The following is a 19,474-nucleotide window of genomic DNA, read 5'->3' as shown; positions in this document are numbered from 1 at the left end:
TTATAGTATTTCATTTTGTAATTAATAATAATTATAAATCCTAGTGTGATAAAAATATGATAATGCAATTTGTAGGATTAGTCGTTAGGCGTCCACTTATCTGCATCGTAGGTACTTATCGGATGTTTAATTTTACGGTAGATCCGTTTCATCCTACTCCTAAAAAGTTAGCCCGCTGCCATCATAACCCGTCTTGTCCCCCAGTATGTCGGGTATCTCACAATAAGATTTCGCCCCCGAAAAAAAAGCAACACGAGCGAAGATAGGGAGTGTTAATTAATTGTCAAGGACTTCCTTAACCCTACGTCCTTTGGTCACTGTCCTGAACTGTGCTCGGAATTTTTCTCTCCACGCGATAGATCCGGCACCCGCACAGTGAATCCACGGATTGCTAAGATATTCGTCTCACATATTATAATATATAAATTGTATATATGCTATAAGAAAGAAAACCCCCTCACATGATGCTGGAATTCCATCTGCCTTCCAGGAGAATCAGTCCAATAAAAATTTTGAATGTACATATAATAAATAAAGGTCAGAGTATATATTAAAATTGTCTGCTACTATACATGTAAAAGTGCGCCTGAAAGAGTTATAGCTTTGGCAGTAGGTGCCAAAGATTCAACGAATTTTATACATAGTTCCTGAGAGAGGTAATCACGGACCTTATAATAATTCTTGTAGCCGATAAAAACAATTACGAACTACCTCAGTCACATGATCCCTAGACCCTAAGAGCAGAAACAATAAGTAATCTAAATTCCACGCTTGGAAAACTCGCTTCAAAGTGTTGTTAACAATTGTTTAATTGTACCAAATAAAATAAATTTTGACTTTGAAGGGTTAAGGACAAGAGAGTTACGCTCAGACCAGTCCGCTATTCGATTGATGTCCTCATTAAACAAGTTAACGGCTTTATGAAAATCTTCCGGCTTACAAGAATAGTACAGTTGCAGGTCATCGACATACTGGTGGTACTTACAGTTTTTAATTTGCTGGATTATATCCGCACAATATATAATGAAGAGAAGCGGACCCAAAACCAAACCCTGTGGTACTAATGTAGTTGTTGAACACCGCTTACTACCATCCTCATAACACAAACTTTATCCTGTTACTGAGATAACTATCAAACCATTTGACAGCATCAATATCAAACCCATAGTAAGACAACGTAGATAAATAGATAAATTATATAGATTATACAACTTAGAATACATCAAAGCTCAAGACTTTACTTGACTCTAATATACGCATAAAAGTATCTTTATTAATATGTAATTTATATCGTTTTCAAATTATTGTTGATATATATATGCACGTACTTTTTTAAGGATTTTATTTGCTGGCAAAAACTAGCCAATACAAATCTTGAGTTTTAATGTATTCTATGTTTTATTATTTATAGAATATAGCACCCGCTTAGATATCATTTATTTTGTTGGCATAATCGATAACGTCACACAACTGTGATATAGAATTTTCTCATATAAGTTTTGATAAGATTGATTTTACAAATAACAGTCAACAAAAGTTTTATGATTCTAGTATCGTGTAAATAATTATAACCACTAGAGAAATCACAGTTTTATTTTGTTATTTTGAAATCACAAACAGACAGTAAATTTTGATTATGTGTATTTATGTGTTGTTGTTCTTTTTGTACTCGAAGTGTGATAAAACCTCTCAAGGTCAATATGTAGAATGTCAAGGGGTAGACTCAAAGAAACCATTGAAATGTTCGTAGTTGAAAACTTTTATTATTAAATAATATAATTCGGCTTATATCCAGGTTTACATTAGATTTCTGAGCCAGGCGTAGAAGGAGGTGACTCGGACGAATCCTGCGGGGTGGCCTCTCTGGCAACCGTCGCGGTGACCGAACGAGGTGATACCGATCTGTTAACACGAATGACATTTAATTTTTTTTTCATCTCATGCTTTGATGGTCCACAAAAGGGATGTGGCATTGAACGTAAGACGTCCAGCTGCTCTAACGCAAACAATTAAACTACAAAGTTTGGTTTCTCATTCCTTATATATGCACTGCAAAGATATCGAACGCTCTTCCAGCTTCCGTTTTCCTTATCACCTACATATCTTTCAAGAGTGATTAGGCATCTTCTAGGCAGGTGCGTTTCACCGTTGGCTGCATCATTGCTTACCATCATGTATGAGATTGCAGTCAAACGTTTGCCTTTATCTATAATTGCTTTAATTTATTGAATCTAATAGGGATGATGACAGTTTTTTAAATTGTTTATAAATTAGGAGTATGTAGTAAATGTAGGAGTAAAGCAATTTTCTAAAAGTAACAGAATATCTGCGATCATTACTTTCGGAGCTACAGGGATTTAAAGGGTCAGATTTGCGGCACTGCCACGGATCCCTGAAAAACGCCCCATACAATATAGCATAAATCAATGACGTCGTTGACTCGTTAGTCGATTTGTATGGGCGTCCAAACAAAATTACAAATATCTTTATTATTTGTGCGTTTATGTTTATAGTTCATTTATTGAAAAATGTCACGTTTAATGTAAAGAAGCTAAAAATGTATAATTTTCATCTAATTACGACAAAAGAATTTTAGTAGATTTTGCAATTTTTTAATCTTATTTATTTTGCAAACATCCAGTTTTAATTAAGATCCTCTACTGTCGGAGATATTATGTGAAGATTATTTTGATAGTAACGACACTTTTAACATAATCTGTGGTCATAAAATCAGTCCGATGTCCGTCTGTTAAATGCAAGATTCAAACGTGCCAACTTCAGTTGTGACGTTACATTAAATTACGTTACCAAGCGGATTACCCTCAATTTTTCAGTTATCACTTCAAAAGCTACTGACCAGTTGGCGATTGTGTGCGGCACCGGTGGCGAGAGGACCACCGGAGTCACCGCCGCAGGTGCTCTTATTGCCGGTTGTGGAGGTACAGATGACACTCGATACCACCACAGTGTTGCCGTAGGTTTGGGCGCAGAGTGCGTTGGTGATGACTTGCATGGTCACCTCGTGCTTGGCTTGGTTAATGGTGATGGGCATGTCTGAAAATAGTGTCAGCACGTTAGACTATTGTTAAAAATGCTACGCGTTCGGTGTTTTGCACAACTTAAAAAAACAACATGTTATAACCAATATTTATTGGTTTTCAAAATAATTTCCTTTACATTTAAAACATTTTTTCATGCGATCGAACCAGGAGGACCACAGACTTGAAGGCATGTTTTCTATGTGCTGGTTAAACGTTTGATTTTATCACTGCCTCTTTGGAGTTGGTAAAAGTGAAACCTCTCATCAAATCTCTAATTTTGGGGAAAATACAGAAATCACAGGGTGCTAGGTCTACGCGCAGGATGGATGGAAGGATGGGTGACGAGTTGTACTTTTTCGTTACCTAAAAATTACTTCGTTTTGTTGGCCGTGTGAAGAAGTGTTGTCATGATGTAGGACAATGCGGCATCTTGGTCGTCTTTCGTGACCCTTTTCTAACACCTTGAGTAAACAAATGGTAGAATATCATTCGGCTTTAACACTCTTTTGATCTTCAAGTGGAATTGTCGTCATCAACCCATATTCGGCTCACTGCTGAGATCGAGTCTCCTCTCATAACGAGAGGGATTAGGCCAATAGTCCACCACGCTGGCCCAATGCGGATTGGCAGACTTCACACACGTAGAGAATTGAGATAATTCTCTGGTATGCAGGTTTCCTCACGATGTTTACCTTCACCGTTTGACGTGATATTTAATTTCTTAAAATGCACACAACTGAAAAGTTGGAGGTGCATGCCCCGGACCGGATTCGAACCCACACCCTCCGAGTGGTTATAATATATTCAGTGGAATTGTGCAGATGAATAATTATTAAAATTAAAAACCAGACTGCTTAATATAAAAAAACTGAAAAGAAAAAAGACAAGTTGTAACCAGAAGTGTAGAGAACAATTTGAAAACAGTCGGGATCAATATTGGATAGAATGATTTTAATCTACTACATGAATATTATTTAATGGGTTCCGACTGTTTTCAAATTGCTTTCTATTAATTCAAGCCGTTTAGGTCTGTTTATTGTAATATAAACTAATCTATTTAATATTATAAAGCAGAAGAGTTTGTTTGTATGTTTGGTCGATTGCGCTAATCTCAGGAACAACTGGTCCAATTTCAAAAATTCTGTTAGTGTTAGATAGCTCATTTATCGAGGAAGGCGAGAAGAATTTATAGGGTATATATTATCCCCGTATTCCTACGGGAACTGAAACCACGCGGAGTCAGCTAGTTTATTATAAACAGAAGCACTCACTGTCTCCGTTAGCGCCGAATCCGGCAGCATGGGCCCAGGCGCCGACGAACTGGTTGGTTCCGGAGGCGAGGGGGATGGCAGCGATAGCATCTGGAAGCATACTCATTCTTAATCACATGAGGTAGTCTCTGTCCCTGTTCAGAAGCTCTGCAAAAGAAGAGCCGACTGTACGAGCTGCCGATATGCGATCCTCCTTCCACTCTTGTAGACATCACTGAGTGCACCGTCGAGCGCGGTGCGATATTTTAGTTGGTTTCCGACATTAGCTGTCATTCGCACGTGAGTTTTTTTAACGGTCATTAAAAGGCATTCGAATATAGTATCAAGTTAAATGAAGGTCTATTTCCATCGGCCAAAATTGTAAATGCAACACTGCTCGAAAATGCAACACTGCTCGAAAAAAGCGTCGTGTTGCTTGTGCTGTTATTTGAACCTTTACTTGGGAATGCATTTGTTGTATTTGAACGCAATTTTAACGTCCGTTGAAAAACGTTTTTGACGGACTCCGTGGCGCAGTGGTATGCGCGGTGGATTTACAAGACGGAGGTCCTGGGTTCGATCCCCGGCTGGGCCGATTGAGATTTTCTTAATTGGTCTAGGTCTGGCTGGTGGGAGGCTTCCGCCGTGGCTAGTTACCGCCCTACCGACAAAAGACGTACCGCCAAGCGATTTAGCGTTCCGGTACGATGCCGTGTAGAAACCGAAAGGGATTTTCATCCTCCTCCTAACAAGTTAGCCCGCTTCCATCTTAGATTGCATAGTTGAGATTGTAGTCAAGGGCCAACTTGTAAAGAATATAAGAATATAAAAAAACTCTGATGCAAATACGAGCTTATGCGTAAAAACATTTCCCAGCAGTGGAAGGAGAACTCCGCACCGGAAAGTTGGTCGATCCCACTAGATGGGATGACATCAAACGGGTTAAATGGAGCCCCTGGATGTTAGCGGCTCGAGAACGTGGTGTTTGGAAGTCTATAGAAGAGGCCTATGTCGACATTTATCGGCTGATAATGATGTAGATGCTGCTGCTGATGATGATGATGATGATGGATGATGATGATGATTACTTACTGGTGAAAGTAACATGCGGAAAAGAAATCACGGCAATGTCATTGTTCAGGTTGATCATGTTGTAGTTGGCGTGGGTGACGACGTTGCTAGTCGAGATGCGGTTGCCACCCTGGAACAGTCTGATGGAGCCGAGGACCACGGTGAACGTGGCCGCCTGGCTGAAGCCGTGGCGCCAGCAATGAGCGGCGGTCACCGATCTGGTGTTGGATAGAAGGGAGGAGCCGCATACTGAAGTCAGACCGCTGGTCAGGCTGATTACCAGACCTCCCTGAATAAGAAAACAGGTCAATTTATTTCACTGTCTCGTTGGTCCTGTGGTTAGCCCATGTGGTTTCGGATACGAGGCTTATGGTTCGAACCTTGGGTTCTGGGAACCTGGGAAATTAAAAACAGACTTTTTCTTTCTTCCAAGAAATTTTCAGTTAATATTCTCAGCGAGGAGTAGAGAAGTTGGTGGCACCCACCGTGGCTCGGAGAGTATTTACCCCTGGCGGTTTTAAAAAAATCCGCCAGGGGCAGCACCAGGTTAGACATAGTGACCGTGAAATTATAGTAAGCGACACTTTTATCGTAAGTGTAAATTTTAGTAAAAGTGTCATCTTTTAAGGGTAAAATTTAAAAATAGAAACTTTGGTCAATATATAAAATCTAGTATTTTAAAGTAGGTACAGTAAAATATGGAATTTTTTATCGTAAGCGAAATCTTAAACTTCTAAACGTAATATAAAATTGCTTGAATTATTTTTATTTTTATTTTAGCCTGGTTATTTATTTAGTAAATTAGTATATATTATAATTATAACCTATCCCATTTCCGGGCAAAGGCCTTCTTTAAACTCTTCCGCAGTTTTCCACAAAATCGTATGAATTCGGGGGGAACTCTTAATAAGTGTTAACAATAATTAATAAGCAATTGCCTGAAACGTTATATTCTTATGATTCGTACCTCAGGATACAATCCCAATTAGTACCTTAACTCACATACAAAACTACATTCCCCTTTATCCACACATAATATGATTATCTAAAAAAAAACGTGAAATGTATCATAACCAATGAGGATTGAGGAATTCCCTTAACTGTCCTTCATCTTCATCAACAGACCACTTATGCATTCACACCCTATCTAGGTACAAAGTTCTCATCAATACAAATTTATCAACTCCAAACACAAGGCAGCTACTGTGAACCGTCGAGGAGTTCCCTCAACTGTCATTCGTCTTCATCACCAGACTCCTAATATAGTCACAACCAATCTAGGTGGAAAGTTCTCATCAATACAATTTAATTAAGCCCAAACAAAAGGTAACTACTGTAAATCGTTGACGAGTTCCATCGTCTGTTTTCCGGTTCCATCATCAGACCAACTCCAGACCTTCATGAAATTGTAGTGATTTTAAATACCTATTGAAAACATTAACAAACGGATTAGCCGTCTCTACGATTTTTGAAAGTTCCCCTCGATTTCTCCAGGATGCCATCATCAGATCCTGACATGGAAAAAATGGGACCACGTCAGAAAGGTACCCTTCGAAATAACAAAGAATTTTCATAATCGGTCTACAAATGACGGAAATATCTCTGGACATATATAATAAAAAACAAACATACAGCCGAACTTGAACCTCCTGCTTTTTGGAAGTCGGTTAAAAATGATCAAAATCCTAATTCTATGTTAATTTTGAATAGGATAGCACAAAAAATCTTCTCCTGTATGATTAATATCGGTTACGGTACAGTTAATCTAAATCAAAATTTGGATACATATTTAAAGAAAATTTCAATAGTTGTGAAAATTCTTACCAAATGAGGGTGAGATCCCAGTTGCGCTGGGTTTCCACCAGTAATCCTGGAGCCGTCGAAGTCTACTGACTCCTCAATCAGCTTGATGCGCGCAGCGGCAGGAATACCGATCTCTGCATGATAGTCCTTGAAGATTGGAGGATCCACCACCTCGGCGGACGCCGCTGCCAAAAGTGCGAAGACGACCAGGAGTTTCATTGTTGATGCCACTGTTGTTTAATACACAGCACTCTAAATCGCCGTTATATATTTGGTTGTTTATCTAATCTGGACGATGGGTTTTTTACTTTTTTTTCGTAAATAATAATAATTACAAATCCTAGTGTAAAAAATAAAGTTTAAAAACCCGACTACGTATAAAAGTTGTCTAACAAAACGGACGAAATAAGAAAATGTTTCTAATGGAAATTGGGAAATGCATGGACTGAAATAATGAAATAATGCCCATGCAATTCCCAATTTCCATCAGAAATATTTTCTTGTTTCGTCCATTTTATTAGACAACTTTTATACGTAGTCGGGTTATAGTTTTTAAACTTTTTAATAAAAAATGGAGGCCCGCTCGCAAAAATTGTCTTTAACTCTTAGAAAAGTAATCTCAAACTAAACTCTAAACTCAAAGTAAATCTTTTTTTTCGACAGTTTTACTATGTCTTGAAATTATTCTGTATTTTTTTTAATTTTTAAATTAATATTTGGTATTTGAAAAAATAAAAATATATGCCCTTCCTAGCGGCGACATGCCTGAGTTTCAGCGGCTGGCATAACCTCATTTTCAGAGCATTTTAGTAAAATAAATATTTGTGCAGACTTCTACAGGTTACAGGAATTTCCTCTTCTTTTTGAATCTTGTCAGATTAGAAATAGCTTAAATAGTTTTTGAGTTAGTAATCAAAAACCGAACCCCTTTTTTATTTTTAGTTAATTGTTTATAACTTTTGCAATTTTCAAAAGTTATAAACAATTAATTATCTATTTCAAAAACTATCTACATTCAATTCCAAATCGAATAACATCTGAACCATTTTCTTAGGAGACGGAGAACTTTTTTTGTACTAAATGGCAAATGTGATGTCGTTGATTTTTAAACTTGAAAACTGAGCTCGAGTGTCCTCTCAGAATGAGAGGTGTTAGGCCAATAGTCCACCACGTTGGCCCTATGCGCATTGGCAGACTTCTCACAGGTAGAGAAATAAGAAAATTCTCTGGTATGCAGGTTTCCTCACGATGTTTTTCCTTCACCGTTTGAGACACGTAATATTTAATTTCTTAAAGTTGAGAAAAGTTGGCGATGCATACCCCGGATCGGATTCGAACCTACGCCCTGCGGAATCGGAGGCAGAGGTCATATCCACTAAGCTATCATGGCTCACGGTTATATAGTTAAATGAAAACGACTGAATCGCACAAACTGTACGTTTTATTAATTGATATAAAACACGGCTAAAACTCACGTGATACAGTGTCGGAGTATGCCCGACTAGTTTCGAACCCATACGAAGCCCTTAGTACGTACTATCGTATATACATACATACAATATGATGTATATACATATTCATAATATGCTCGCCAAGACCTCCAAGGTTTTCTTTTGATACCAAAGACATAGTGATTATCTCGGTTTAATTTTTTAGGTTAGAATATGAGGCTAAAACTCCGTCATAAAACTTTTTTTTTAATTTATATAGCCTATCTAGCTATATCTATGAAATAGCCTGCGCTATTATTACGAATCTTTTGACACCACATTCATTATAATCGATTCAGTTGTTTAGGCGACAATGGAACTAACATACACACATACATACTTACCCTTCCTTTTGGCTTCACCGTAGTCGGGTAAAAATATGATAATGCAATTTTTTAGGATTAATGTTTGGCGTCCATTCCGTTGCGAAAGAATACTACGATCCGTTTCATCCTACTCCTAAAAAGTTACCTAGCTTCCATTTTAGATTGGTCATCACTTACCATCAGATTGTGGTCAAGGGCTAGCTTTTAAAGAATAAAAAAAATGTGAACTACCATAATAAAGTGGTCGTATATCTGACGTTTGCGAAATATAATATTCTTATTTGCGTAGTAGGCTGCAAGCCCTTGAACAAAAATTACCTGTGCAAAATGACCCAACGTGAATAACGCTTAGAAGGCTTTTACTATATCAGAAAATAACTCTCCCTATGCCGTCATTTCTGAGCGGTACGGGTGAGTACGCGAGTGAAAAGTAAGTTTTGTGGCCCTTATCTTTCGACTCCTGCGCTGGAAATATGTACGGCGTTTACGGGTAAAGTATCTGTATCTATATGTGTACAAAGGGAATTGCACAAAAGCCGTACAGTAATAAATGACCTATTTCGCTTCTGCAGTTGTCGACGAATTAACATTTGTTCTGACTTCCGGCACCATCATTTTAGTACGGCACTAGGATTTTCGACATTTATTTTTAATCATCTTTAACACTATAACAAAGCCGAACATTAATAATTAGCCGTAATTCATAATTTGTACCTGAGAAATTCCATTCACTCGCGTACTCACCGCTGTACCGCTCAGAAATGGCGGCATAGTGCTTAGAGTTATTTTCTGATATAGTAACAGGCATCTAAGCGTTATTCACATTGGTTCATTTCACAGGTAATTTTTGTTCAAGGGCTTGTTGTCTATAGGTACGAGTACATAGCCCTAGATATTTGCTCGAAACTGCAATTGGCTCCGTGCACTACAAGGCTCTCCTAATACGTCTTTCCCTACTAGTTGGAGGGGAATGGGAATATTGGTTATATTTAAAAGTTATGGCAAATATTCTTTAAAAAAAGACACCATAGTGCCAACACTCCGAGCTGAGGCCCACTTGTCGGTTGTCGGATATTCCCGAGGCAATATAAATATTTCATCATCATCATTATCAACCCGTATTCCTCCCAGGCTCCCTGCTGAGCTCGAGTCTCCTCTCAGAATAAGAGAAGTTAGGCCAATAGTCCACCACGCTGGCCCAATGCGGATTGGCAGAGTTCACAAACGCAGTTAATTAAGAAAATTCTCTGGTATGCAGGTTTCCTCACGATGTTTTTCCTTCACCGTTTGAGACACGTGATATTTAATTTCTTAAATGCACACTACTGAAAAGTTGGAGGTGCATGCCCCGGACCGGATTCGAACCCACACCCTCCGGAATCGGTGGCAATGACTCCTAAGGGAAAGAAGTGCATTTTTGTATCTATAGAGTACACGCCACCACTTTAAGGTTGTAAGTGAAATATTTTCATAGGTTTTCTATTTCCCTTCAAACCTTCATCGTTTGAGACACGTGGTATTTAATTTCTTAAAATGCACATAACTGAAAAGTTTTCAGTCATGAATTTTACCGGCAAAAACTGGCTACTGAAGGCAAAAGACCGATCAAAATGGCAGCACCTGGAGGAGGCCTTCACCGTCAAGGGTTCTTCTTTTAAATAAAAGGGAAGATATAATAAATAAACATTTTAAAATTGTAAAATTACTTAATTTTATCAATTAAAAAATTAAAATACTTATTACCTAATTAATTGTAAATAAGGAGAAATAAAAGGCTTTTTTATTTTTTTTTATTTTTATTTTATTTTATTTAACTGAAAAGTTGGAGCTCCGAATCGAAGATCATATCCACATGGTTTCGTCACATCCACCTAAATGATACATTGACTATCGATGTAATGTAATCGGGGTAAACAGGGGGGTAAAAGATTACACTGATTTACTCGCAGACGATGTCGCAAGCATCTGCTAGTAAAAAATAAAACGATGGCTAAGTCGCTTTATTCATTTTAAAAATACAAAAAAATATACTTTTGATATCCTCTTACCCAGTTCTTTCTTTTGATGTCACACGATGCAGTTTGAAAAAAAAAACCATCTTTCCCCATCGATATAAATCGTTAGATGGGCCCCTCCATATTACAGAACGCTCAATTTTAGGTCATTACCCAAAGACGTGCACGCACATCTTATCTTAGTACGTAACAAGTAACAAGCGCATGCTGTGAGTGGACGTGGACTTGATAAAATATTGACTATTTTTTCTTATTTTAATCCCTTAATTATACTTCCGTGTTCATTTTGGAGGTGTAAAAATACAAGCCACAATATGAATAAAGAGAAATGTGGTACGAGTGATGACGTACTCAAGGTGCGAAACCAATGACAATTCCGCGACGCGTTGAGGCCCATCTAACGATCTACGATCGATGTCTTTTCCCGTAAAAGTGTCCCCGTACTCAAATATCATACTCGTATCTATTCACGCCACACCTTTGCATTTGGGTCACAGGCATAAAATGTGACATCATCATTATCAATCCATATTCGGCACACTTGGAGACACGTGATATTTAATTTCTTAAAATGTACACAACTGAAAAGTTGCAAGTGCATGCACCGGACCGGTTTCGAACCCACACCCTCCGGAGGTCATATTCACTAGGCTCTATAAAATGTGTTTCACATTTTAATTAAATTGGTTCAGTAGATAGTTGGTTCAAACTTGGAGAAATTGTGATTGTGTTCAGTTTTACGTACGTACAGAACCCTAATAAAACAACATCCTCATTGATATTAGGGACGTAGGTAACAATGAGTAGGCTAATACAACAATAGACATAATTATCGTGTATGACGAATATGATATATTGTTGTTAACTTATCATATACTTACGTAGGTGTTAATCGACACCAAATCTTAATTAATCTTATTAGGTATCTATTTGTTTTAATTTGTAGCAAAATCAATATTATGTATTTTGTACGTTAACATTGTCTGTATGTCATTACAGGGATGATGACAGTTTTTTAAATTGTATATAAATTAAGAGCACGCTAATAGTAAAGAAATTTTGTAAAAGAAACAGGATATCTGCGATCATTACTTTCGGAGCTACAGGGATAAACGGTCAGATTTGCGGCGCTGCCGCGGATCCCTGAAAAACGCCCCATACAAAATGGTACGCACTTATGACGTCGTAGGCAATTAATGATCTTTAGATTTGTATGGACGTTTAAACAAAATTTGTTATTTTTGCGTTAATGTTTCTAGTTCTTTTATTAAAAAATGTTACATTTAATGTAAGGAAGCTAAAACTGTATGAATTTTCATCTAATTACGATAAAATATTTTTAGTACATTTTGAAATTTTATAATCTTATTTATTTTGCAAATATCCACTCAATCTTTGCTTTTTATGTATAAATTAGTTAAAATTGACCTTATTTACCGGAATGTATCATAAAAATCAATATATTCAAACCTAGTCATCATCCCCATAGTCGGTACAACAGCCGATAGACATCTACTTCTGGACATGGGGCTTTTGTACAAACTTCCAAACGGCGGCTCCCTGCAATTCGGAGGCAGATTGCGGTCAATATTCGTTGTATATTTTTTATATCGTAATTTGTTACATGTTACAAAGTACGATATAAATTATCGTACTTTGTAACATGTAACAAACGTAATAAATCCGAAATTCACCATCTATCGTAACTAAAAAGTGTGAAATAAATTCTGGACTGAGCTCGATTTTTTTTAGTTTTTTTTATATTTTATGCAGTTTTTCATTTGTTTAATTAATTAAAAAAAAATCTTGCAGTATTTTATTTTACAATTGATAACAACATTACAAATTCTTACAGTCTTCCTGTGTGAGATGTGTAAAAGCTGATCCAATGGCCTTTATGGCACAGTAAACCGCTTCGTAAAGATGAATTTTGTGACTTTTTTCTAAACCTAAATAATAAACAGACAATGCCGCGGGCTACTACTACTACTAATCATTGAATAACAAAACATCATTGAAAATGTAGTATCAACCTCAATTGTTTATATTTTAATCCTATGATTATTTTTATAGGGAAAACCCGAGCCAATGAAAAATCCAAGGATGTAATACATATTATGTGGGTTTTTTTAAGTAGGTATTAGGAACATATCAGCGATATTATACTCGTATAAATAGATGAAGCTATAACTTTACATCTCTTTCAATATTTAAGCGTGCACACAGATTTCCTATACCTATAAGGGAAAGGGATTTCCTATACCTATAGAAAGTCAGACTTTTCTTATTGTACGAAGGCTGAAAGTTCGTGAGCCTATGTTCCTACCGTACGTTAGTACTGCAGGACTATTTTTTTTTTTCATTTATTATTCTGTAACGATATATTGTATAAATCGCAAGTGCATATTAGCATATAATTTTTGAATTCACCTCTATATCTCTCTGTTTAACACGATACTATAGAGGTAAGAGCCATGATAGCCCAGTGGATATGACCTCTGCCTCCAATTCCGGAGGGTGTGGGTTCGATTTCAGTCACAACTTTTCAGTTGTGTGCATTTTAAGAAATTAAATATCACGTGTCCCAAACGGTGAAGGAAAACATCGTGAGGAAACCTGCATACCAGAGAATTTTCTTAATTCTCTACGTGTGTGAAGTCTGCCAACCCGCATTGGGCCAGTGTGGTGGACTATTGGCCTAACCTCTCTCATTTTGAGAGGAAACTCGAGCTCAGCAGTGACCCGAATATGGGTTGATAACGACTTACGAGATATACAATACATCGTTTAGAATTGTCCTCCAGTAGCCAAATATGGTAGTGAAAAGTAGTGGAAAGTGGCTGGATGAGGAAGGAGGATCGTGTATGGTGGCGCGCTCTCGGAATGGAGTACGCTGTACGGTGGATTAAGAGGGCAGCAGGTTGTGCTGGGTCCATAACCTCAATTATTCAAGTATAATACGTATTTTATTATATTTACGAGATATACGAGGAGTCATGTCATCAGTCAGCTTCGTGGCTCTTTTGACTGGTGGTGGGCTCTAAAGTGACGATCTTTTTTATTACTTTTGAAATTAAAATAATTCTGTAAGAGCAATTGAAGTCAATTATTTAAAACACAAGACATTCATGGGGCTACTGTTATTTTTTATTTTTTTATATCAAATGTGGTCATGGCAGGTCTAATGCATTAGCTGTTAGCTTCAAAGTGCTTGTGAATTAAGCTTACTAGGCAGAAACAAAGATTTTGAATTGATTTAATATTTTTTATAGAGACAGCCAGACTGATCCTTTGCGCACAAAATGAGCCAGCCCTTCTGTCACCAGTCGAGGCAAAAAGCCGCGGTGAAATTATTCGGTAAAATTTTTTGGCACTGCGACTCCATGGCCCAAGGGTCTCCACGACAAAAGGTACAAATATGTAACTCTCTGTCGGAGAGGCATACTTGAGCCACTTACCGGTTTCAGCTTTTTCTGCTGCGGCTCCCGGTCTTGATTCTGTCTCCCTGATATGACACGGTGCTAATGTGTCAACGCATGTAGCGTCAAATCAAACCAAAAAATAAGAGTAAAGTTACCTAAATTCCCACCAAGCTGAAAATCGGTAAGATTGTTTAAAATATCATAAAAAACAAAATTTGAAAGTTCCCCATCTTTCCCCTGTAAGGAAAAAAAAATATTTAAAGTAAAGTAGTAGTTAAAGTTTTATCATGAAAATATCTCAGACAAAAATTGTAGATCATAAAATTATGTACAAAAATTTATTAATTCTTTTTTTCTACGAGTTACCGTTTTTAAGATATAACGATTCAAAAAGTTGTAAAAGTTGTAATCGTCATAATATGCACACGTTTCCACGCCACCTATGAGGTAGTTACTTAGCGCGTTTTATTTTTACGTTGTTTTCAAATGGTAAATAAAAATAAATTTGTCCCAGAACTATCTTTCATTATCGTGTAATAAATTTGTTTAAAAATTTTGTTTTATATAACGACTTGGGTCTAACTCTAACCCACTGTGTGCTAAACGTTGCAAGTTAGTGCCGACCAAAGAGTAAATTAATATGGGAACGACTAAGAGCTCGACGTGGAAGGACGTTGACGAGGCGCTGCGTTTTCGCGCCATAAATGTACTAACGACGGACCACTTTCGCCAATAGGTTAAATTTGATAAAAAATATTACTTGACGACTGACTAAATACGCGAAGCTATATTGAAACCAAAGAAAAAGGTACCTATTAAAAATTACTTTCTATTATATAACAGAGAAAGGTCAAATAAGTAAATAATATGAATAATTGAAATCTTTATTTTTACTAATCTGGTTCCGTAATGTTGATAAAAGTTGACAAATTATAGGACCTCCCGGATTCGTGTTCAACTCTTCGCGGGGCTCGGTACATCTTATGATAGCCACAAACGGTCAATTACTCTCACGTTTCTGTAGCACCCACGACTATAATTGATCGTGTGTTGGTCACTGCGTACATGACTTGTATGGTATGCCGCGTGGGTACTGCAGTTTGCTTTTCAGAAACGTGAGAATAATTGACCGTCAATGGCGACCTTTACAGATGAGAGCGGATCCAAGACGCGAAAGACGTGACTCGGGCGAAGCCTGTCGGTTGCCCGCTCTCGCAGTCCGCGGCGTGACCGAACGATGTGATGCCAATCTGTGAACAAACAAGGATATTCAATTACTTGTACCAAGACAGATTTTAAATAAAGAGTACAAACTGACTCTTTAGGGGTAAGAAATAATACAAACTAGAGGAATTTGAAATTGCAATAATCAATTTCTAACCCAAAGAAAGTCTTTGGGGTTTTCCGAATTTTCTAAGCTTTTTAATACGTAACCGCTAACCGACATCAAAAATACAAAAATCAAGCCAAGAAAAAGAGAGAGGAGATAGTAGCGAGCGCTGCATTGTACCTACTGACCAGCTTATGATTATGTCCGATGCTGACCGCCAGGGGGCCGCCGGAGTCTCCGGCGCAGGTGTTCTGTCCGTAGGATGTGCCCACGCAGAGAGTAGCAGGCACTATGAACGAGCCGTAGGTTTTAGCGCACACTGCGTGGTACTGACCAGCTTACGATCATCTCCGATGCCTACAGCCAGGGGGCCGCTGAAATCTCCAGCGCAGGTGCTTAGTCCGTAGGATGTGCCCACGCAGAGAGTAGCAGGCATTATGAACGAGCCGTAGATTTTAGCGCACACTGCGTGGTACTGACCAGCTTACGATCAGCTCCGATGCCAACAGCCAGGGGGCCGCCGGAGTCTCCGGCGCAGGTGTTCTGTCCGTAGGATGTGCCCACGCAGAGAGTAGCAGGAACTATGAACGAGCCGTAGGTTTTAGCGCACTCTGCGTTAGAGATGACTCGGAGATACGCCTCATGCTTGGCTGGAGGTTCGGCGATAGGGCCTGAGGAATAGATATTGACTATCATTGTCCTTATCATAATCAACATATTCAGTTGATGGATGTCCATTGTTTAACATAGGCCTTCTGTATGAAGGTTTGTGACAAACATAACGACTTTGAGCCGCTTCTAAGGGCTTCCTTCAACCCCTTTAATTTCATCGGTCCTTGTGTGTGTCGACCAACACTGGTCTTCGCACTTACTGGTGTGCGAATTTGACAACTGAACTGACTGAATAGATCTGGACGAAGTTCGTAGACTCAGCGTACTTATAGCTTGACAAATTCGATCGTAACACTCCCGATGGTCCGCAGGGGTCGGGAGGTGGGTAGTGATGTCTTCGTCCTTCGTCCCCCGTCGCCCGCATATAATGCGAGTGTCATCAACGAACTTGCCAAGGTGTCATAATATATTATGTATAATAAAAATAACTACAATACTTACTGTACTTGACTACAATCTCACCTGATGGTAAGTGATGATGCTGTCTAAGATGGAAGCGGGCTAACTTGTTAGGAGGAGGATGAAAATCCACACCCCTTTTGGTTTCTACACGGCATCGTACCGGAACGCTAAATCGCTTGGCGGTACGTCTTTGCCGGTAGGGTGGTAACTAGCCACGGCCAAAGCCTCCAGCCAGACCTGGACTAATTAAGAAAATCTCAATCTGGCCAGCCGAGGATCGAACCCAGGACCTCCGTTTTGTAAATCCACCGCGCAAACCACTGCGCCACGAAGGCCGTCAAAATTTATTGACGCATATAATAGGCATTGTTTTTAGTTAACTAACAGAAACAGTAACTAATTTTTGAGAGAAATAGTACTATAATTTTTCTTACTGTCTCCAGTGGCGCCAAATCCAGCGGCCATAGCCCATACACCAACATACTTATTAGATCCTGTGGCCAGCGGAATCCCTCTGATGTATTCTGTAATTATATAAACCAATCATTATTATATTTTAGTTTATAAAGGTTAGTTTGTTTTTGGATTCAAGTCAGGGGTTAGTATACGGGAGATACGGCAAATTAAGTACATTTAGAAAAGTGTATGCATGTGAAATAACTTTAAAATACAAGCAAAGTCCCGAAAGTTTGAAAGTAACTCACATACGTACGTACTAAGCTATTGCACTTCTAAGTACGTGCGTGCGAACCTCTAAGGCATTGATTCCCAAAGTGAAAATTTGTCTGAACCTCTAGAGCATTGATTCCCAAAGTGAAAATTTGTCTGGTTTCATACCGAATGGAAAGTTTTCTAAATTCTAAATTAATTAATTAACTAAGTAAGTAATTATTTATTTTATTAATGAAGATAATACTTAAATAGGCTAAACTTATTAAGTAAGTAATTATTTTTCACATTTTCTTTTAAAAACTATTATCTTGTGGTGGCTGTTAATTTAGCTAATCACATCTTTTGTCGAGTTTTGGATAGAAATTCAGCAGGGGGTCCACCGGAACCAGTTAAATTTGAAAGAACCTCTGCTCTAGAAGTTCCGGAGCCATTACAACTATGAGCAGTCAGATGGATCAAGTTAAATGATTGTAGGTGCTTACCGGTGAAAGGAACGTAGTTTAAATACATGACAGCGACATCGTTGAAAACGTTATTACTGTCGTACTTCGGGTGGGTAACGACCATGCTGGTGTCGGTGCGATGGCCCCCGCTGAAGAAGTGGGTGGTGCCGAAGATGGCGGTGAACATCCTCGCCTGGTGCGTGCCGTGGCGCCAGCAGTGCGCGGCGGTCACCGCCCTGGTGTTGGTGACGAGGGAAGACCCGCACATTGAGTTTCTGCCGTTGGTCAGGGTAATTAAAACACCACCCTGAAACCGATAGTGTTTAATTATTTATTATCAATAGAAAACATTTTTAATTTTATCATAATACCAACACTATCTGACGTTAACCGACGATGGTATCTAAGACAACAGGAGGATTAAAAAAGGGTGAAACTAAGAGGAATACTCTAAATCTCTTACGTAGTAAGTAGAACTAAGCCTAATATCAGGCCAGACCCGAACTAATTTAGATATCACAAAATTATCTTAAATAGTTTTTCCAACGGATACATAAGAGGGCCTCTGGTCATGTCGATAAAATGTTTTCCCAATCTCAGCATGCGCAGCATATAAGCAATCCTGCTTCTGCCAATCTAATATTTGACTTCTTGTTAGAATAAGCAGATCAGGAGATTGAAAAAAATACCACCATCAAGTAATATTACAATTGCTAGCATTTAAATGAGGCGCTAATTCATTATTTTAACGCTTAAAATGACGATCAGACGACCACTAGTACCAGTACCAGCAAAACAGCACTGTAATGCAGTCTGGCTTTCAGTTAGTCAGTTTATTAGCTTCAAAAAGTATCTCAATAAATATCTACAAAAAACTTACAAGGTGTGGATGAGCGCCGAGGCGCGCAGGATGCCCTCCAACAATCCTGGAGCCATCAAAGTCAAGCGACTCTTCAAACAACTTGATGCGCCTGGCCGTCGGAATGCCGATTTCCTCGTGGTAGTCCCGGAAGATCAGAGGGAACTCTGCTTCCGAGGCAGTCGCTGCCACAAGCCCAAGAATGAAGACCAGGACTTTCATTATTGCTGATATTGTTGTCTGATCATAACACACGTCGATATTTATTTGTACCAAGAGCTAATTATTACTATTACGCTTTAGATTAGATTACAATACAAATCTAATCTAGTACATCTAATCTGTTGAATTAAGCCCTTTCCCGGTGTGCGTTGTTCTTACTTTCGCTACTTGCTTTGTACAAATTGGTTCCGTGTCTTATCAGGGAGACTGAATCAAGACCGGGAGATGCAGGACTGGTGACAGAATGGTTAGGGAATTTTTTGCGCAAAGAATCTGGTTAAAATGCGGAAATGCAGTCAGTAATCTTGCTACCATTCCCTTTGGCCATGATTTATATAATTATATTACTATGTATATTACCTATAGGATAGGTCTTGAGTTTACTTATTGTATTCTATCTCAATTTCGATAGATACAACTTATCTTTTGAATATGCTTAGCGAATTAATTCGCTAC

The 19,474-nt window shown here is 38.4% G+C and overlaps 2 protein-coding genes across 2 annotated transcripts; both read right to left on the bottom strand.

Moving 5' to 3' along the window:
• Positions 1-1,797: 1,797 nt before the first annotated feature.
• Positions 1,798-7,384, bottom strand: LOC112049236 (collagenase-like). The gene is made up of 5 exons (XM_024087046.2): positions 7,187-7,384; positions 5,384-5,651; positions 4,313-4,402; positions 2,858-3,054; positions 1,798-1,902 (listed from the first exon to the last, which is right to left on the bottom strand). Exons 1-5 carry the CDS (start codon positions 7,382-7,384, stop codon positions 1,798-1,800), a joined length of 858 nt encoding a protein of 285 aa, XP_023942814.1.
• Positions 7,385-15,322: 7,938 nt separating this feature from the next.
• LOC112049234 (collagenase-like) lies at positions 15,323-19,115 on the bottom strand. Its single transcript, XM_024087044.2, has 5 exons — positions 18,818-19,115; positions 17,977-18,244; positions 17,257-17,346; positions 16,229-16,419; positions 15,323-15,668 (listed from the first exon to the last, which is right to left on the bottom strand). Exons 1-5 carry the CDS (start codon positions 19,016-19,018, stop codon positions 15,564-15,566), a joined length of 855 nt encoding a protein of 284 aa, XP_023942812.2. The 5' UTR covers positions 19,019-19,115; the 3' UTR covers positions 15,323-15,563.
• Positions 19,116-19,474: the final 359 nt, after the last annotated feature.

Source organism: Bicyclus anynana, chromosome 19 (genome assembly GCF_947172395.1).
Source record: "Bicyclus anynana chromosome 19, ilBicAnyn1.1, whole genome shotgun sequence".
NCBI classification, from domain to species: Eukaryota; Metazoa; Arthropoda; class Insecta; order Lepidoptera; family Nymphalidae; genus Bicyclus; species Bicyclus anynana.
The sequence above is the reverse complement of the archived record's forward strand: the minus strand, read 5'-3'. Positions and strand labels throughout refer to the sequence as shown.